Source organism: Gymnoscopelus microlampas, assembly GCF_963454915.1.
Source record: "Gymnoscopelus microlampas genome assembly, chromosome: 3".
In the NCBI taxonomy this organism is placed as follows: domain Eukaryota; kingdom Metazoa; phylum Chordata; class Actinopteri; order Myctophiformes; family Myctophidae; genus Gymnoscopelus; species Gymnoscopelus microlampas.
Window position 1 is genome coordinate 14,715,069 of NC_139940.1, and position 17,346 is coordinate 14,732,414.

Here is a 17,346-nt window from a genome sequence, read left to right on the forward strand (position 1 = left end):
AAATATAAACAAGTAGAATAGTGTGGCGACTGAGTCGAGTGCTAATCTCGGGTAAGCGGCATGCCGTGTTTCCGTACCTCCTTTCATCTGCCTGTCTTACTATATGTGATGTCATGTGTCGGTTTGTCAATGGGCCATAACTCGCTTTGTGAGTATATTGCACTGAAATGCATCTCTCTCTCTCTCTCTCTCTCTCTCTCTCTCTCTCTCTGGACAGGAGTGAACTGGATAGTATAGTTAAGATCCCATTCGCCAGACAGACAGCTTGCGTTTCTTGTGCTTATTCAGTAAGCACAAGAAATATGACACTGATCAACATAGAACAGACACAGACAGACACAGGCATGACCGAATGCAAGATCTCAGGCTTGCAGAGATAATCATCAGGAACCTTCCTTTTCTAAAAATATCATTAAAATGTATTTGTATACATGCCAGGGTTTGATGTATGAAGTCATCTTCTAGACTTTTCTGGTGGTGACATTGGACCATTGGGACTGGGAGTGTGCAGAGAGACTGCATTCTATGGCTCAGTATTTGACAGACACCTTCCTGGGTGTTTTCTTTTCAAACCGTCTCTGCCTGGCCTCCTGTATTGTCCTGCCCTGTTCTGTGACAGTTACCCCTGCCAATAGGTTGAGCTCAACCTCTATTGTCTTCAAAAAGTCAATGCATTTCCTGTGTGACTGCGCGGCCGCTGTTTGCTGCATGCTTCCTAAGTTGCTTTGTTTTCAGAGGAAGCGACAAATGTAGGGCAAAGCCTCCTGCTCATTGTGCCATGTGAAAGCCTGTTTTGTATACCATCTTAGACACCGTTCTAAACCACCAATGAGAGGCCAGAACTGTTTCAGCATGGATTGTTATGCCCTGCATTTATTGATAGCAAGCAAACATAGATGAAATCACAGAGGCTTTGCATTTACAATGTTTGCAGTCTGGCATCATGGGTCTGCATGCAGTCTGCAATTCTGTCCTTCTTAACTACTTATGCCTGATTTATACATTGCCACACAACAGTGTTGTGTGGCAGTGTTTTAAAGAAATCATGCCTATAATGACATGCTCAAAATAGGAACACCAGGTTGAAAGTGGTTAAAACCCTGAGTATTTCTTTTCTCCAGAGCAAAGTGTGAATCAGTGCAGGCTGGATCTAGTGTTTCCAGGTAGAATTTGAAAGGCTTCTGCCTTCATCCCCAAGCGCCTCAATGTTCCACAATGGAACCTTTTGTAAACGAGGCAACCCATCTGTCTGGGACCCGAGCCGCCAGACCCCCAGCCCTGTTCACACTGGAGAAGGTCCACCTCACTCCAGGCCATGTCACTGTGGGATACTGGGGTCTCTCAGGTCGGTCACAGGATCTTTTGTGATCACTCTCTTAAGTTCTCTGTGTGGGAAACCTGCTTTGCAAGAGCTGAAACACAATCCACACTGAGGTAATCCTTTTTTTGTGTTAACACACTACTGTATCTTTACTGCATGACTGTCGAAGTGATCTCTTCAAATGCCGAATGGATGTCATATGGTTTATATTTAGAACTGGGTACTGTACGGTACTCTTTGAGAGGTTTAAATAAGCTCACTTAGTCTTCTCATCACAATACCCGGAGGAGGCTGCGCTTAACAAAATAGTGTGATTTCCCCAGCAACACTTTCGCATTGGTACTTTTTCCAGAGCTACCTGTACAGACCGACACGAAGCAAAAAGCAAAAACTCAGTCACAGTAGTAAAGAAAACAGGAGTCAGCTTTCTGATTCTGAACCACGCCTGGGGTTTAAAAAAGTTGCCTGTTTCCAGGGTAGGGCCATACGTGTCCCCAGTACAAGCCAAAAAACACACTACGGGCTATGGGCTTTGAAAAAAAGCTAATCTGTCACCAGTGATAAAGCAAGCGCTTGGCAATTATGAGCTGTCTCCTGACATCAACTCATGAGTCCAACCCCAGCCCACTGACTGACTAACCTCACCAATCGTATACAGTATAATCACAAACTGGTGCATATTGATAAATTGCCATTCTCAAACTGTTTTGGAATGGAAGCAGATTTTCAGGCCCTAAGGTTGTATTTCATACGTGGAAGACGATGTGCTCAAGGCTGTTATGATTCATCCAGTTAGAGGAAAACAAACAACTGTTGATACTGAGTAAGTGAAAGTTGAGAAATCATCTCATATTACCCTGCCAAGGTACGCTTGTTGCAACAAAGCCTTGTTTTATGATGAGAAAATCATAAATCCTTTCTTTTTCCCTAAGCAACTTAACTCTAATTACTGTAATAGCAATGTACTACAGTATATAAACAAGTAATTTCAATGAAGTTAAGCAATTTGTAGTGATTAGTGCACTTTTGCATAATGTAGGCAAATGGCACCAGGTTGAGCTGTAGTGCATCTCTACAAACCTGACTCCTCTCGGCTGCTTCTCCTCTCAGAACCAGGGAAGGCCGTCTCCAGCTCCAGCTTCCCAAAGCGCAGAGTGTAGCCGTTCATCAGCTTCTTGGGGGAGATGTTGACCGAGCCCCCAGAGGAGGAGCGTTCTCTGTGACCTTTGTTGACCTGGCCAGCCTTGTTAGTCCTCTCCAGAGACTTGGAACGCCTCTCGGCCCGCCTTTCGGCGCTGCGTAGCCCCCTCTGCAGGTAGAGCAAGGGCGTGCTGGGCCGGGAGTCCTCTCCGCTCAGCCAGCCCCTGGTCCCCAGCCTGCGGGATATGTGCTCTCTTGGAGAGTTACGGGCGTCAGGGATGCTGCCCAACGTCACCGCCGCCTCCCTGGTGCCCGTGCCATGCTCTGGGCCCTCCTCCAGGATGGACTCAGAGCTGGAGCCCAGATGCATGGGGTTCTGCAGGGCCTCCATGTATGACTTCCTGAACAGTCTCTTGGTCTCAAACGCTACAGAGTCCCTGGGGTGGCGGCGCCGAGGGCCCGGGTTACTCAGGTCCGTGCTGAAGGACAGGGTCTTGGATACCGACCCCCTCTCCCTCCCGCCCCTGTCCTCCTGCCCGTGTCCCGACCCATTGTCTCTGGCGGCTCGGTCTGTTTTAGTGCTAGATGCGGCCGTTTCGGCTGCTCTGAGGTTATGGCCCTCCGTCGGTTTGAGTCCAGAATCCTGTGGGGGATTCCGAGTGCTGGCCGGGTCCCCGCCGGGGGTCGGGGGATCGGAGAAGATGGAATCGGCTCCCTGGGAGTGCAGAGACTCCCTGGAGCTGCGGTGGCTGTCGAGGGTCCCCGTGGAGCCGCTGGTGCTGCAGGTGCTCAGGTGGCCCCTGAAGCCGCCCCCGCTGTGGTGCGCCTGCATAATGGCGTCCACCGTGCTGGTGACAAACAAAGGGTTGACCACGTTTTTCCACGGCGTCCTGTACACCGCCGTGCCAGTGGTGAGCAGGCAGTTCTGTAGCGGGTGCAGGTTGCGCTCACGCGTCACATTCTGCAGGAAGTCGGCGGTGAAGACGCTGCCGTACATGCTCTCCGCGACGGGGATCTCGGCGATGGCCTGCCCGGTGGCCGACAGGCATTTTATCACCAGCTTGGCGGCCTTGCGGCCCAAGGGGACGATCTGCAGATAGAAGTCTCCTTGCTTCAGGCGCACTTTGTGCAGAGGGGCGAGCTGCAGGACCACCTTCTCGTGGATGCAGAGGGGCCAACCCTCGTGGTAGAACAACAGGCCTCGGAACCGCACCTGATCCAGACAAAGAGAGTATTACATGTAAGTACATCTGTCGCTCCCACTTAAACGTTATTTATAGAGCCCGACCGATGCCCGATTTTTGGGTCCAATGCCGATTTCGGACAGTCCTAGCCCACCAATTACCAATGTTTTGACCGATATTTGGTCAATTAATGCCCTACTTTGTCATTACATTACATTACATTACATTCATTTAGCAGACGCTTTTATCCAAAGCGAGTGCGACTTACAATAAGTGCATTCAACATAGGTAGGGAACGAAACTACTAATCACCAGAAGTCTTAAGTGCATTTCCTGCAAAAACAAGCAACCAAGAGTATACCTAGCGCTAAGGTAAAGTGCTATATATCAGCTACCTACTTTCTTAAACAGATGAGACAAAATAGCAAAATCAAATGAGCACGAGCTAATACAAAAAGTGTATCGACTAAACAAGATCCAATAAAACAGTACAACAGTAAAACAAGAGTTCGTACAACTAGTTAACAACAAGTAAGCCAGACAAAGAGGAAGGGTAGTGTTTCCTGAAGAGGTGGGTTTTCAGCCTGCGGCGAAAGATGGGCAGTGACTCTGCTGTCCTGACTTCAGTGGGAAGTTCATTCCACCACTGTGGGGCCAGAACAGGAAAAAGTCGTGACCGTGTCGATCGACCAGAAGGACCCACTGTCATACTACAGTGTCACACAAAAGTAGAAATAATTGCAATCTACTAAAGACTAAATAGACTAAATAATAACTACATTGGATCCATTTGGAACACAGCTTCTTTTTTTCCATTTATTTATTTTTGTCGGGGTTTCCGCCCAGGCTGTCATGGCTGTGGTTGCCGTCTGCACGGCTGTGTTCCAACGTGTTCTTCAAGGCGTTCACTAGACGCTACAGTAAAGAGAGAGACAGGAACGACGAGCTGCAACGCAGTTCATTAGCTCAGTGTTTCTCTAACCTTTTAACCACTTAAACCCTATATGGTTGACCGGAGTCCCTCAGGGCTTTACTCTAGTGTTTTTTTCTGTTTTCACTCCACATTAAATATTTTCCGCGAAAGCTTTCCCCACAATACAGATGCTGGGACCACTTCACCCATTTTCAACCTTCCATATACTGTAAATCGGTCCTCATTAACCCATTAACCCGTCATTTTTTGATTTATTTGGCTATTCAAAAATAGCAGATCTACGAGCATAGGTGCCGTGCAATGAGCTTGTATCTGCTATTTTTTAGCGGCGCTGGCGCCGCTCTATACATAGTATATACATAGTATAGAGCGGTCCTGCTCTATACCTGGCTTTTCCGTCAACGTTCTGATTGGTCAGGTCTGTCAACGTTCTGATTAGTCAGGCCCGCCAAGGTTCTGATTGGTCAGGTCCGTCAACGTTCTGATTGGTCAGGCCCGTCAAGGTTCTGATTGGTCAGGTCCGTCAACGTTCTGATTGGTCAGGCCCGTCGAGGTTCTGATTGGTCAGGTCCGTCAACGTTCTGATTGGTCAGGCCCGTCAAGGTTCTGATTGGTCAGGCCCGTCAAGGTTCTGATTGGTCAAGGTTCTGATTTGTCAGGCAAGGGGACTATTCATGACATCACTATGATGTCATGAATATAGAATTAGATGTCTATATAAACAATGACTAAATAAACAATGAGTAATATCTAGAAATATTTAGTAATTTCATTTTATTATTCATTTGGCTAAAGTCTCCTTCTAGGTAAGTTTTTAGCGGCGCTAGCCGCTCTATACCTTTAGGTATAGAGCGGATCCTGCTCTATACCTGACTTTGTCCGTGTTCACCGTCAACGCTCTGATTGGTCAGACCCGTCAACGCTCTGATTGGTCAGACCCGTCAACAAAGTGATTGGTCAAGCTTCACGTGACATGTGGCTATAAATACATTATAAACACATATCGATGACAAAATGTATCAAAGGCGCCGCTACCTTCACACAGGGTGTGATTTTTTAATAGCCAAAGAAATCTTAAAATGGCACAGATGCGTTCCCGGGTTAATGGTCATTGTAAGATGGCACAATGTCCGTCTACCGTGTCTCAGAGGAGGGCTGTGGTCAGTTCAGAAATCTGCCTATGTCTGCCCACCAGTGATATCAGGGTTGGTAATTTCAAACTTTAAAAAAATGTTTATTAATGCAAGAACAATGGTTTCCATTTCAGCATGCACATTTTCCAGTCAGAGAAAAGCTATAGTTTCTTTTAGCTTGGAATCCTCAACGATGATGTCATTGGTAGGCAGGTTTCTGAACTGTCCATAGCCCACCAATTAGAGTAAGTAGACTAAAGTAGACAGGAATTGTGCATTAGTGAGGACCAATTACATGACGATAAGGTTGAAAGTGGGTGAAGTGCTCCTTTAATTTCAAGAACCCAATAACTTTGAGAGTGTACTCCCTCACGGGTCCATTTGGTTCCATGTGTACACTATCACAGTTACACACCTGTAAGGGTGCATAATTGGAACCCCTCAAGGAACCCTGAGGGTCCCTGGACTCCACTTTGAGAAGCCACTGCATTAGCTGGATACAAACCAATAAAGTTCCACCAGTACACCTATACTTAAACATCTGTTTAACTTTAATAGAGACACAAGGTGCTATCACAGGACCCCACCCCAGTGGATGAATCACTGCAGTCAACCATCACTCTAACAGGAAGATACAAACCTGTCTGATCAGGCCTGAGCCCTTAGCAACTACAACACAAATCTTCCCCATGACTCTACTGTTATGTACTAAGTCAGACAGACACCGAAAGCAAAGAAACAGTGCTGGAGGGTTGGCTTTTTTTTCCATTATCTTTTTTCCTTTCCATTTCTTTCCCTTCGACTTCCTGCAAAAGTGATTGAGAACGTGATCCTCCAGCGAAGCCTCTCATATTGCGAGCCGTACAAAGACTGCGCTGCACAGCAAGCTGTTCTCAGGGGCTAGGCTTAGGCCAAACTATTGCTGTATGGCTATCGTCACAGTGTAATCACAGCGGAGATGAATACAGCAGAATAAGGTTTCAGGACTTTGGTCATGGAGCCTCTAACCCACAGCAATCAAAGCTTGTGGGAGCCGATATTGAGTTTCAGTTTGGGACCAAAGAGGCTGAGAGCGACCACAGTTTCTCTCTGTTTGTCTATTCAGAGCATGGATGGCCTGGCTCTCAGCTTGTTTTCTGAACAACAATCAACTCTGTCCCAGTCCGTCGCTCCCCTTCGCCTACTCGGCAAAAAAGATCCCACTCATCAGCTCTGCGCTCACATTCTCTGCTCTGTCTTTTCTCACAACATTTTTGTCTAATTGCTCCAACGCAGTATCTATCAGAGTGTGTAGTATTCCAGATATGAAGTGTTTGGGTGGAACTAAATGGGGGTTTTGTGAAGCTTTTCAACTTTATCTTCCCTTCAGTTTGTGTCCCTCGCTGCCCTTTTCACTGCTTTTCATCTCACCTGGGACCGAAGCCAAATTCAAGTGCCATACAGAACATCTACCCAGCTCCGCTATGTTCTCCAGAACAGTGGTTCTCAAACCTTTTTGGCTCAGGTCACCCCTGTAAATAACTTTTTCATCCACGGCACCCCTGAATTACATTGTTACTTACTTACTTATAGGACCCTTCATTTATGTCATATTATGGTACTTAAAAATGTAAATATTTCCGCCTAAGATACAGTATGTCATGACGAAAACTTGAGAGAATATAAATTTCCATTAGGGCAGGTTGAAAATAATTCTATACTTGACATGTAACCACTCTGGGTGGAACATTCGTCAAAAATAGCAGATCTACAAGCTCACAACGCATCGTGTTGCGATGCGCTGTGAGCTTGTAGATCGGCTATTTTTGACAAAGACATTTGGTGTAGGTCCAAAAGTGATATGGATCAATTCCAAATATTATCAAAACATTCTGAGGCACCCCTGGACTGGTGTCACGGCACCCTAGGGTGTCACGGCACCCACTTTGAGAAACCCTGCTCCAGAAAACCACGGAGGTCAGTTAACGGACGAAAGATTAGCCTGCGTTGCCGTTAACACCAAAGCAAAACAACAGGAGGAGTCATCCAGTCCTGCAGGCATGGTCTTACTTACGCACGTCTCCTGCTGGATGACCTGGAGGATTCTCTTAGCGGGTAGGAGGAAGTCGATGAGACAGCGGAGCCCGTCCCCGCGGTACTGCCTCTCCACCACGCTGAACAGCTGCCAGAGGACCGTGGCAGCGGTGACGCTGAATGGAGGGTAGAGGGCCGACAAGGTGCTCTGGATGCAGTTGTCCAGGGACTCTGAGTCCTGAGGATGAGGAACAAAAGAGACAGAAGCTGGTTAAAGATGGAGAATATACATCAACATACTGTACATCACCATACTTTTCACAATGCAAATTCCACATTGCAAAGAGGCAGCAACTTTTAAGACAACCTTGTAGACACAGGCTTGTAGTAGGAAGGCTGAGGAAGACGATGATGGTCTTGGGTCCCAGCAGGCCAGTAACGATATGTGAGGTCCTGGAGGCGAGCATTTTAACCACTACTCTACCAGTGGGTTCTAGCCAGTACCTTTGAAGTCACACTTCAAAGAAAGGTTGTTCGAGGCCACCGGTTTGCATGTCTTTGTCCACATTGCACTACAATTCACAGTATAATGCACCGTATGCAGCAATTCATACTGTCCACCTCTGAAGCTGGCCAAATAGTGATGCAAACATAACATCAGACAAATAACCCACAACAACGATGAACGCTTGTTTTCATCATGCTGTGGTTCTGGGCAATGACACAAATATACCTGCACAAACAAGTGTGCACTTACACAAGCATGACCACGTAAACAAAAATCAGTGACACAAGCAAATCATTGCTGTCGGGCAGAAAGTGCTTATCTCCGTATTTTAACTTTTACGTTTTGAGAAATAACACGTATGGACTGTAGCTTTGTTGAAATCTGAGTTGTCCCCGTGCTATGTTTCTCTGTGCTACGTTTTAAACAACGTTGTGTACCTTTTTGTGTTACAGTATGAAAGCTGCTTCACAATTAAACAGTATCATCATCACTGCTTTGTTTTAAAACATCTCATTATACAGACCAGCAGAGGAGTGCTGAGTGACACAGACTCACAGAGTCAAACAGTCAGGAAGCCTGAACTTCACGGGAAGCGTCGGCCATATTGGTCTTTCCATTAAAGCGAGGGGAAACACCTGGGGGGGGGGCTGAATGTGACGTCACTGTCAGCGGACACAAACAGCAGAACTGGAAAGTCCAGACTAGTCTCCAATTTGGCAAGCCCTCCAATAACAACCATGTCACCGCTAACTCTGTCTGACCCTTAGTGGACATTAAGCCTGATTTATACTTAGTTACGCTCCGGCATCACGCACCCAAATGTATAGGACTGCAAGCTCACAACGCGTCGCAGTGAGGCGCAGTGTGAGCTTATAGATCTGCCATTTGTGGTACAAACGGTCCCGTGCCACTGTAGGCGCGTGTATGGCGGTGGACTGAGTGGCAGTGGTCTGGGACTCGGATGAGGTTGACCCACTGGTGTGGTCATCGTGTTCACATGGAGTTCAGTCACCCCCACCCCCACCCCGTCTCCTGTCCTTCCCGAGTGGAACACAACGGGGCAATAGAGGCATCTGCCTCCACAGATAGAGAGGGGGCTGCCAGGGAAAGTCCAGAACAACAGGACAGATAACTGTGCGTGTCTGTGTGTGTGTGTGTGTGTGTGTGTGTGTGTGTGTGTGTGTGTGTGTGTGTGTGTGTGTGTGTGTGTGTGTGTGTGTGTGTGTGTGTGTGTGTGTGTGTGTGTGTGTGTGTGTGTGTGCGTGCGCGGGGGGGGGGGGTAGGGGGTAGATCGTGGGAGGTAGGGGGGGAAACTTACAGTTGACTGTCAATGCCAAGTTTTAGAATTTGCGGAACAGCGTAGACAGATCGTAAAAAGCAGAAGGTCAGTGTTTGTTAAGGCCCCTGAGGTGCCTCTCTCCCAGACGTTTTACTGTACTTTTAAGCCAGATTTTTGGTTAATTGCACGCCGGAGCAGCGCGCCGAAAACAACCGATCTACAAGCTCACAGCTTGCGAACTATATGTATTAATTAAGCATCACAATTTGTTGGGATTGTGCAAAATGTAATGTACGTGTCGTTGGATCAGCCGCTTGTTGATCTACAGTCCTTCAGCACCATCAATTAGCGGAGAGTGACCAGACTCCAGTGCATCGGTATACACACCACGGCTTCTCCACAAGGCCCCCATTGTGCTCTCCGCCTCTCTAAACGCTGTGTTGTGTACTGTACGCCGTTGGTGCCCTGAAAACGAGAAAAAAAACGCCCACTTCCATTAGCAGCCAGCCTCTCTCGAGACAAGAGACACAAAAATGTCTCTGGGCATTAGTCACTGTTGCGCCAGGGAGGAGAAGAATAACACTGAGCTTTTTATTGAGGGAAAGCTAACAATGGGAGGAAAGCGTGATGGCTTCGGGGTTTCAGAGCGGCCTGGAGAGTCGTTCCTCAGGTTCCCAAGGCGGAGGGGAACGGCCGCTGGCCACAAAAGCGGCGCTTTGAAAAGCGATTAATCAGCAGAGCAGAGAGGTTTTTTTTTTGTTTGAGCTCAACTATAAATCGGGCTGCTCATTCAACCTGTTGCACCGGACTGGCTGACCGGGGAGAACCCGACCTTTACAAAGTCACTGCTAAAACCGGCAGCACAATGGTCTGCTTTGAACAATGTATACATTCAGCATGCTGGCAATGCATCGCTTCATAGCCCCCCTCTACACACACACACACAACATTTTACATACGACACAACTGCAGCAGATGTTGCCAAGGGCCTATTCAGAAACTCACTTCACCTGGCAAGTGGGAGACATAATCTGCATGTCTCAGCACAGCCATGGAGCTGAAGCCTGAAGTTATACTTAGTTGCGTGCGGGTGTCTCGCAAACCAGAAATAGCAGATCTACAAGCTCACAACGCGGCACGAGTGCGACGCGCTGTGAGCTTCCAGATCTGCCATTTCCGGTTTTAGCCACAACAAGCTTTAGCCACAACACCACTGCTTCCCCTCTGCTGTAAGCCAGAGAGGAGGAATGTAGCGTGCGGTGTGTGTGTGTGTGTGTGTGTGTGTGTGTGTGTGTGTGTGTGTGTGTGTGTGTGTGTGTGTGTGTGTGTGTGTGTGTGTGTGTGTGTGTGTGTGTGTGTGTGTGTCTAGCCTCAGACCCTCAACCAGGACTCAGGGCTCCGGTAGTAGACAGGGACATCCCACCCTTCTCTCCGGTGGCAGGTATTTATAGCCTTTATAGGCTGTGGCAGGCAGGCTGGAGGTAAAGAGCCAGGATGGTAATTAATAGGCAGAGGATCCAGGTGGGACACCGCTGTCCCCGCAAACCCGGTGTCGACAGCTGTTCCAGATGCATGTGGAACAATGCCAGTATACTAAACACGGAAAATCACCGTTTCTCAACCAGTGGGTTGGGAACCACAGGGTGGGTCACTTCCAAGATGATCTGACAGGGTCGTGGGCGAACGTTTATGGAGGAAGGTGACTTCATTATCAGCAACAAAACAACTTTAGGCCCCAGTGTAAAATGAGAACTACTCAGTTATCTCATAGAAGCAGCTGAACGAATACTCTCAACACCGGGGTTTTCTTTTTGTGCAATTACTGTAACTTAAAAATATATGTTTCTAACCGTTGTTGGTGTCATGATGAGTACATCCACACAGAACATGAATTTTACACGGCGACATGCAACACAATTTATATACAAAATAAATATTGATACAAAATACCCATATCTCGTTTATTCATCATGCGTGCCTTTAGTACGGCTAAATCTGTGTAGGAAGACATTTTACCACAAAGAAAATGTATATTAGATCCATGTTGGTTTTTAAATCGCAAAGATTTCTTTGACACTTTATAAGGACTATATGATATCAGTTATTAGATGCAATAACTAAGTAAGTCAAATACTTCATCAGTCACTAAACAAGATTGTAGACCAGATATCTCTCCTGTCACCCAATGACATATCTGTGTCACAGGGCATTGTAAGAAAAATAACATAAAGAGGTGGGGCGTGTTGGGGAGGGAGGAAGAAAGAAAGAAAGACAAAAAGAAAGAAAGAAAGAAAGAAAGAAAGAAAGAAAGAAAGAAAGAAAGAAAGAAAGAAAGAAAGAAAGAAAGAAAGAAAGAATAGAGCAAGGGTGGAGGGGAGAGACGTAGTCGCAGGCACATTTAGTGGGTCAGGGACACAAAAGGAGTTGCGCACCAGGCGTCCAGTGGAGCATGAAGCCACCAGGGGTTTGTAACAGGAGAGCCCTGGAGCCCCACACAGCCAGCTCACTAACCTAGAGCCCTGGACTCATGGAGCCCCACACAGCCAGCTCACTAACCTAGAGCCCTGGACTCATGGAGCCCCACACAGCCAGCTCACTAACCTAGAGCCCTGGACTCATGGAGCCCTACACAGCCAGCTCACTAACCTAGAGCCCTGGACTCATGGAGCCCTACACAACAAGCTCACTAACCTAGAGCCCTGGACTGGTGGAGCCCCACACAGCCAGCTCACTAACCTAGAGCCCTGGACCCATGGAGCCCCACCAGCCAGCTCACTAACCTAGAGCCCTGGACCCATGGAGCCAAACACAGCCAGCTCACTAACCTAGAGCCCTGGACCCATGGAGCCAAACACAGCCAGCTCACTAACCTAGAGCCCTGGACCCATGGAGCCAAACACAGCCAGCTCACTAACCTAGAGCCCTGGACTGGTGCAGCCCTATACAGCCAGCTCACCTGCTCAAGTGCTGTAAAGTTAATAATACCACACACTATAGTAACACAATAGGGATGCCAGGTTGAATGTTGTTGAGAACCTAAACCCTAACCCTAAACTCATTGGGACTGGGAAATGAGCGCACAGTCTGCACACACAACATTATTCTAACTTTTTGTATAGTTGTATATAGTATATTACATTAATAATAATTTGTGATCGTCACCAAATCCACAGAAACACCTGGACTTGTCTCATGTGGCACACCAGTGTACCTCGGCACAACATGTTGGATCCACTGCACTACTACAAACTTCAAATTGCACAGTGCTTTGCAAAAACAAACAATAGTAAGCCTACAATGGTTAAACATTTGGCCTGCAAGTCACTTGCAGCATTATCCTGAAATGCACAATGTGATCTAAGAATAACATGTGCAATTAAACAGGCTATCAAAGTACTGTATGGAATTACAGCAGCACAGACAGAGGGTATAAAAAGGGCTTTCCTGGACAGGTGTAACAAAGAGCCCGCGGGTTGCTCAGACCTGCCCTTCTGCCAGGTGCCAAGAGCCCGACAAAGGAACCAGTGAGACCTCACTCACTGTCCGAGCTGCCGTTTGATTCATACCTTTTGATGTGTGCCAATAGAAATCCTAACCTCATGAGAGAATGGTGGAGTCCCTCTTTACAGTCATGAACGGATCCCATCACATCAAAACGTAACACAAATCCCCAGTCTCCCCTCTAATTAGTACCCCTCCACCCCACCCCCAACCTCAGGTTTTCTCCTCAACTTACTGCATAGCAGATATTTATTTTAAATCCTCTATGATCACAGGGAAACGTCTTCAAGGACTTTGACCTTTGACCTTGCGCTACTTCACATCGGTTGCCTGTAGTCCGTTATGGTAAATGGTTTGCATTTATAACACTGTCTGGTTCTCAAACCGTTTTAATTTCAAGGACCCGCAGTTTAGTATGCATATACCCCCATAACTCTGAGAGCATACAAATGGAACCAAATGGACCCGTAAGGGTCCATTTGGTTCCATTTGTATACTCTTTGAGTTACAGACCTGTAAGGGTCCATACGGTTCCTTCTAACCGTCCATTATTTAGCTGCATGGGGACCCCTGGGTCTCTGAGACTTTGATAATCACTAATGTATACAGCATCTTTCACTTTACAATTTGTGCATTACATCCACCTATTCGCACAATGGCAGAGGCAGCCATGCTACTGTAGGCACCAACTTAGGCGTTCAGCGTCTTGCTCAAGGACCCCTTCTGCATTATGTCAGGAATAGCTGTGCGGATCGAACCGAGGTATACCTTCATATTCCCAGACAACTGCTCTATACCTCCCTGAACCACTTCTGTCCCTTTTAACTGAACCTTATTCCGTATAGTTGCACTCGTCGTAAATCACATTATTTGAAAGCCTACAATGTAAATTATGGTATTGAAACAGAGGGAGAGACAGGAACCGGGGGTGGGGGGTAGTGTCAGTGTTGTTTTGACCCAACAACATTCGTGTGAGGTCTCAAGCTGAGAGGGTCTAAAGTGGGAGAGAATGCAATCTGTCGAGGCACCTCTGCTAAATCAAGACCTGGTACTGGAAACTCACAACCATAACATCCTCATTATCTGTTAAGACGCGCACACGCGCACATGCGCGCGCACACACACACACACACACACACACACACACACACACACACACACACACACACACACACACACGCGCGCGCGCGTGCACAACCAATAACGAGTGGGTTTGTAAAAAGACACTTGTTGTAAGTGTTATCTCAGTAGATAAACTTTAACCCTTAACAAGCCCACAGCAACTGTGTGTCGAACACAAGCAGCTCTGACAGAAGCCTGCGGCACAGCCAGAGACAGGCACTTACTGTTTCCATCTGAGTATTTTGGTATCACATCAGATAGCTGTATCATACCCTGTATACACTGAAAGGGCATATCATATTAATATATTATATTACAACATATGTTTTTGTACACTACAGATGTTCAGGGTTTATGGAAATCTATAATTTCTGGCAGAGGCCTAAATTAAAAGGATTTATGCGATAGCATCGCACTTTTGGGATTTAAATACATAAATTACATGATGAATTTCCATTAATAATCCTCTCTCATGCCTGTTTGTGTATATATATACACACACTAGAGGTTCGGACCGCTACATGGCCCTCACACCTACGTCGCGTATCAGGTTTGTTTATGGTTATGTCTGCGTCAGAGTAACGTGGCCTTGGTCCTGCCTATGGGCGTATTGCGTTTGTTTATGGTTATGTCTGATTCTGAGTGACGTGGCTATGGTCCGCCTTCATAGCTTGCCACTACTGGGTTTTTGACCAACAGTAAGGTCAGGTAGAGTTACCTAATTGACTGAGATATATATGGATCTCGTTTGGGCCACTTGTAAAGTGAGGTTAAGATACAAGTGACAGGTGGAAACATACAGTAACAAATGATAGACCAGAGGTGGACCCAAACACCAGTTAAACAAATAAAAAGATTAATTGTCTACTACACAAACATAAGGTTATTGACTTCATACAATTACAAAATATTTTGTATGAAGAGAAACAAGCGAAACCTTTCTGCTGACACTCAGGCTGAGCTGGAAAAAGTCTAGGGATTAGGGGTTTTCTGAAGTTGTGTGAGTGCAAATGGCTATAGGGAATCATAGAGTTTACAAGGGAATATGGATGTGAGGTGCTTGACAATTAACCACTTGTCTTAACCCATTAAGACCTGAGGCCGATTCTGCAAAATGTCTTCTAAATCCTAACTGTTTTTTGAAAAAACTTGTGTTACTATATCAGCGGTGCTCAAACTTTTTCATGTCAAGGACCCCCAAAATGTATATGTATTTGGCCGCAGACCCCCATCTCAAAGTGTTTTGTTCCAGGGACCCCCAGCAGCAAAGATTTGAGTTACAAATGTTCGTTAAAAAATATATATATTCAAAGACACATTTTAACGATTTCTCAAAAATAGCAGATCTACAAGCTCATATGAGCTTGTATATCTGGTATTTTTGAATAGCCAAAGTGTAAAATAATGCTTTTTAGCTCAACACCAAATCACTTCGCCAAAAACAGCCAATCTACAAGCGTTGTGAGCTTGTAGATCTGCTATGTTCAACGAATGTTTGTCCCAGAATAGGGACGCTGTATACGTTTCTTGTGGTTAATGTAAGCATAAGAGCTGTACAGTTTCTGCACATTGTGTCCAGTTTCCCACAGTTGTTATCAGAGAGTTGAGAATTCCTGCCATCAGACGACAGTTAATGGCTGTGTCCTACAACAGGATGTAAACAGCTTGGGGACACCATATTGTTCCTGAGCAGAAGACGTCATACCGCCCAGACCCTATAGATAGTAACATTATACACACACGTAGGCCTGTCACAATTATTACATAATCGTCTAATCGCAATTATTTTATATAATCGCTTTTTTTTTTTTTTTTGCATAATCGTCATAATCGTCTCCATGTTGAAAGATTTTCACACATTTTCAAATAATAAAAAAATCAGAAATAGCACATCTACAAGCTTACAACGTGTCACTTTGTGACACGTTGTAAGCTTGTAGATCAGCTATTTCTGCTTTTTTTTACATGTATGAAAATGATTAAATATGTCAATAATTTCTTTGTATATTTCAGTTATTTGTGCTATTTTTGATTACGAAGCCTAAAAGGCTTCATATGTTCCAATGTTCACACAATTCAATCGTTAATCGCAATTATTTGAGTGACAATTAATCGTCAACTTAAATTTGTCATCGTGACAGCCCTACACACACACGCATACATGCATGCATGCATGCATGCATGCGCACGCAGACAGACAGACAGACAGACAGACAGACAGACAGACACACAGACACACAGACACACAGACAGACAGACAGACACACAGCACAAATACTGCACATACAATAATGTTTCAGTGGGTGGCAAACAAGAAGCAGGAGAGGTGAGCTGTGCTCTCAGACCTGTTGTGAGTGAAGCCTGATTTAGTTTAATTTAGCATTGTGCAATGAAGATTGCAAATCTACAAGCTCACAGAGTGTAGATCTGCTATTTTTGGCACAACACCATGCGCAACCAAGTATAAATGAGGCGTGACAGTAGAGAGACAATAGAGTGCAACAATTTAGAGAAAACTGTTGGGTAAACACAGGACTAATGGAAACCGTATTTCTGAACCAAATGTGTGTAAACCTACAGTTTACATTCTCAACTGATATTGTCATGTAACAGAAAAGACTTTAACCACATGAACCCTGGCATCCCTAATATGGGGCAAACATTCAGTGAAAATAGCTGATCTACAGCCTTACAATGTGTAGAAATGGCGACGATATGTGGTGTAGAGGGAAATACTAGCAGACCTAGTACAGAGCCCTGATGGATCCTGGTCAATAAAGTATACTATGTAGGGTTTAAGTGGTTTACTGGATTGACAAAAACATATTTTCCATGGCCACGGCTTTAGCATGAACACAAGTCAGGGTGCAACAAACAGGTGAATCCCTGGAAGAAACAGACAAGTAGGCATGCAAAACTGCATAAAGCCTAAAAAGTTATTCCATGCCACAAAATAAGTGACAAACGTGACATGGACCATTTCTTAAGCTTTCTTCTGTTATTTTCTGTCATGCATTCATATCCCAAAGACCTCCACCAACACAACAACACAAAAACATGGATTTACTTGTATTGTTGAGAGTTCAGACAACATAGCTTACATTATCCTTATGTGTAAGGTGTAAAAACTACCTGTGTCACTTTGGCTATAGAGCAACAGGACCAAATAGCAGTCGTCTAGTATCTCCAAAATAAAGGACACCTACTGTAG

At 45.7% G+C, this 17,346-nt stretch overlaps 1 protein-coding gene across 2 annotated transcripts in view; it reads right to left on the reverse strand.

Moving 5' to 3' along the window:
- Positions 1-17,346, reverse strand: part of plekhg4b (pleckstrin homology domain containing, family G (with RhoGef domain) member 4B) — a 43,338-nt gene that overhangs the window by 25,409 nt on the left and 583 nt on the right. For both annotated transcript variants that reach the window (XM_084051937.1, XM_084051936.1), the window contains exons 2-3: positions 7,766-7,963; positions 2,402-3,674 (exon numbers count right to left, since the gene is read on the reverse strand). In XM_084051937.1, coding sequence (XP_083908063.1) covers positions 2,402-3,674; positions 7,766-7,963 — 1,471 coding nt within the window. The remainder of the gene's footprint in view (positions 1-2,401; positions 3,675-7,765; positions 7,964-17,346) is intronic.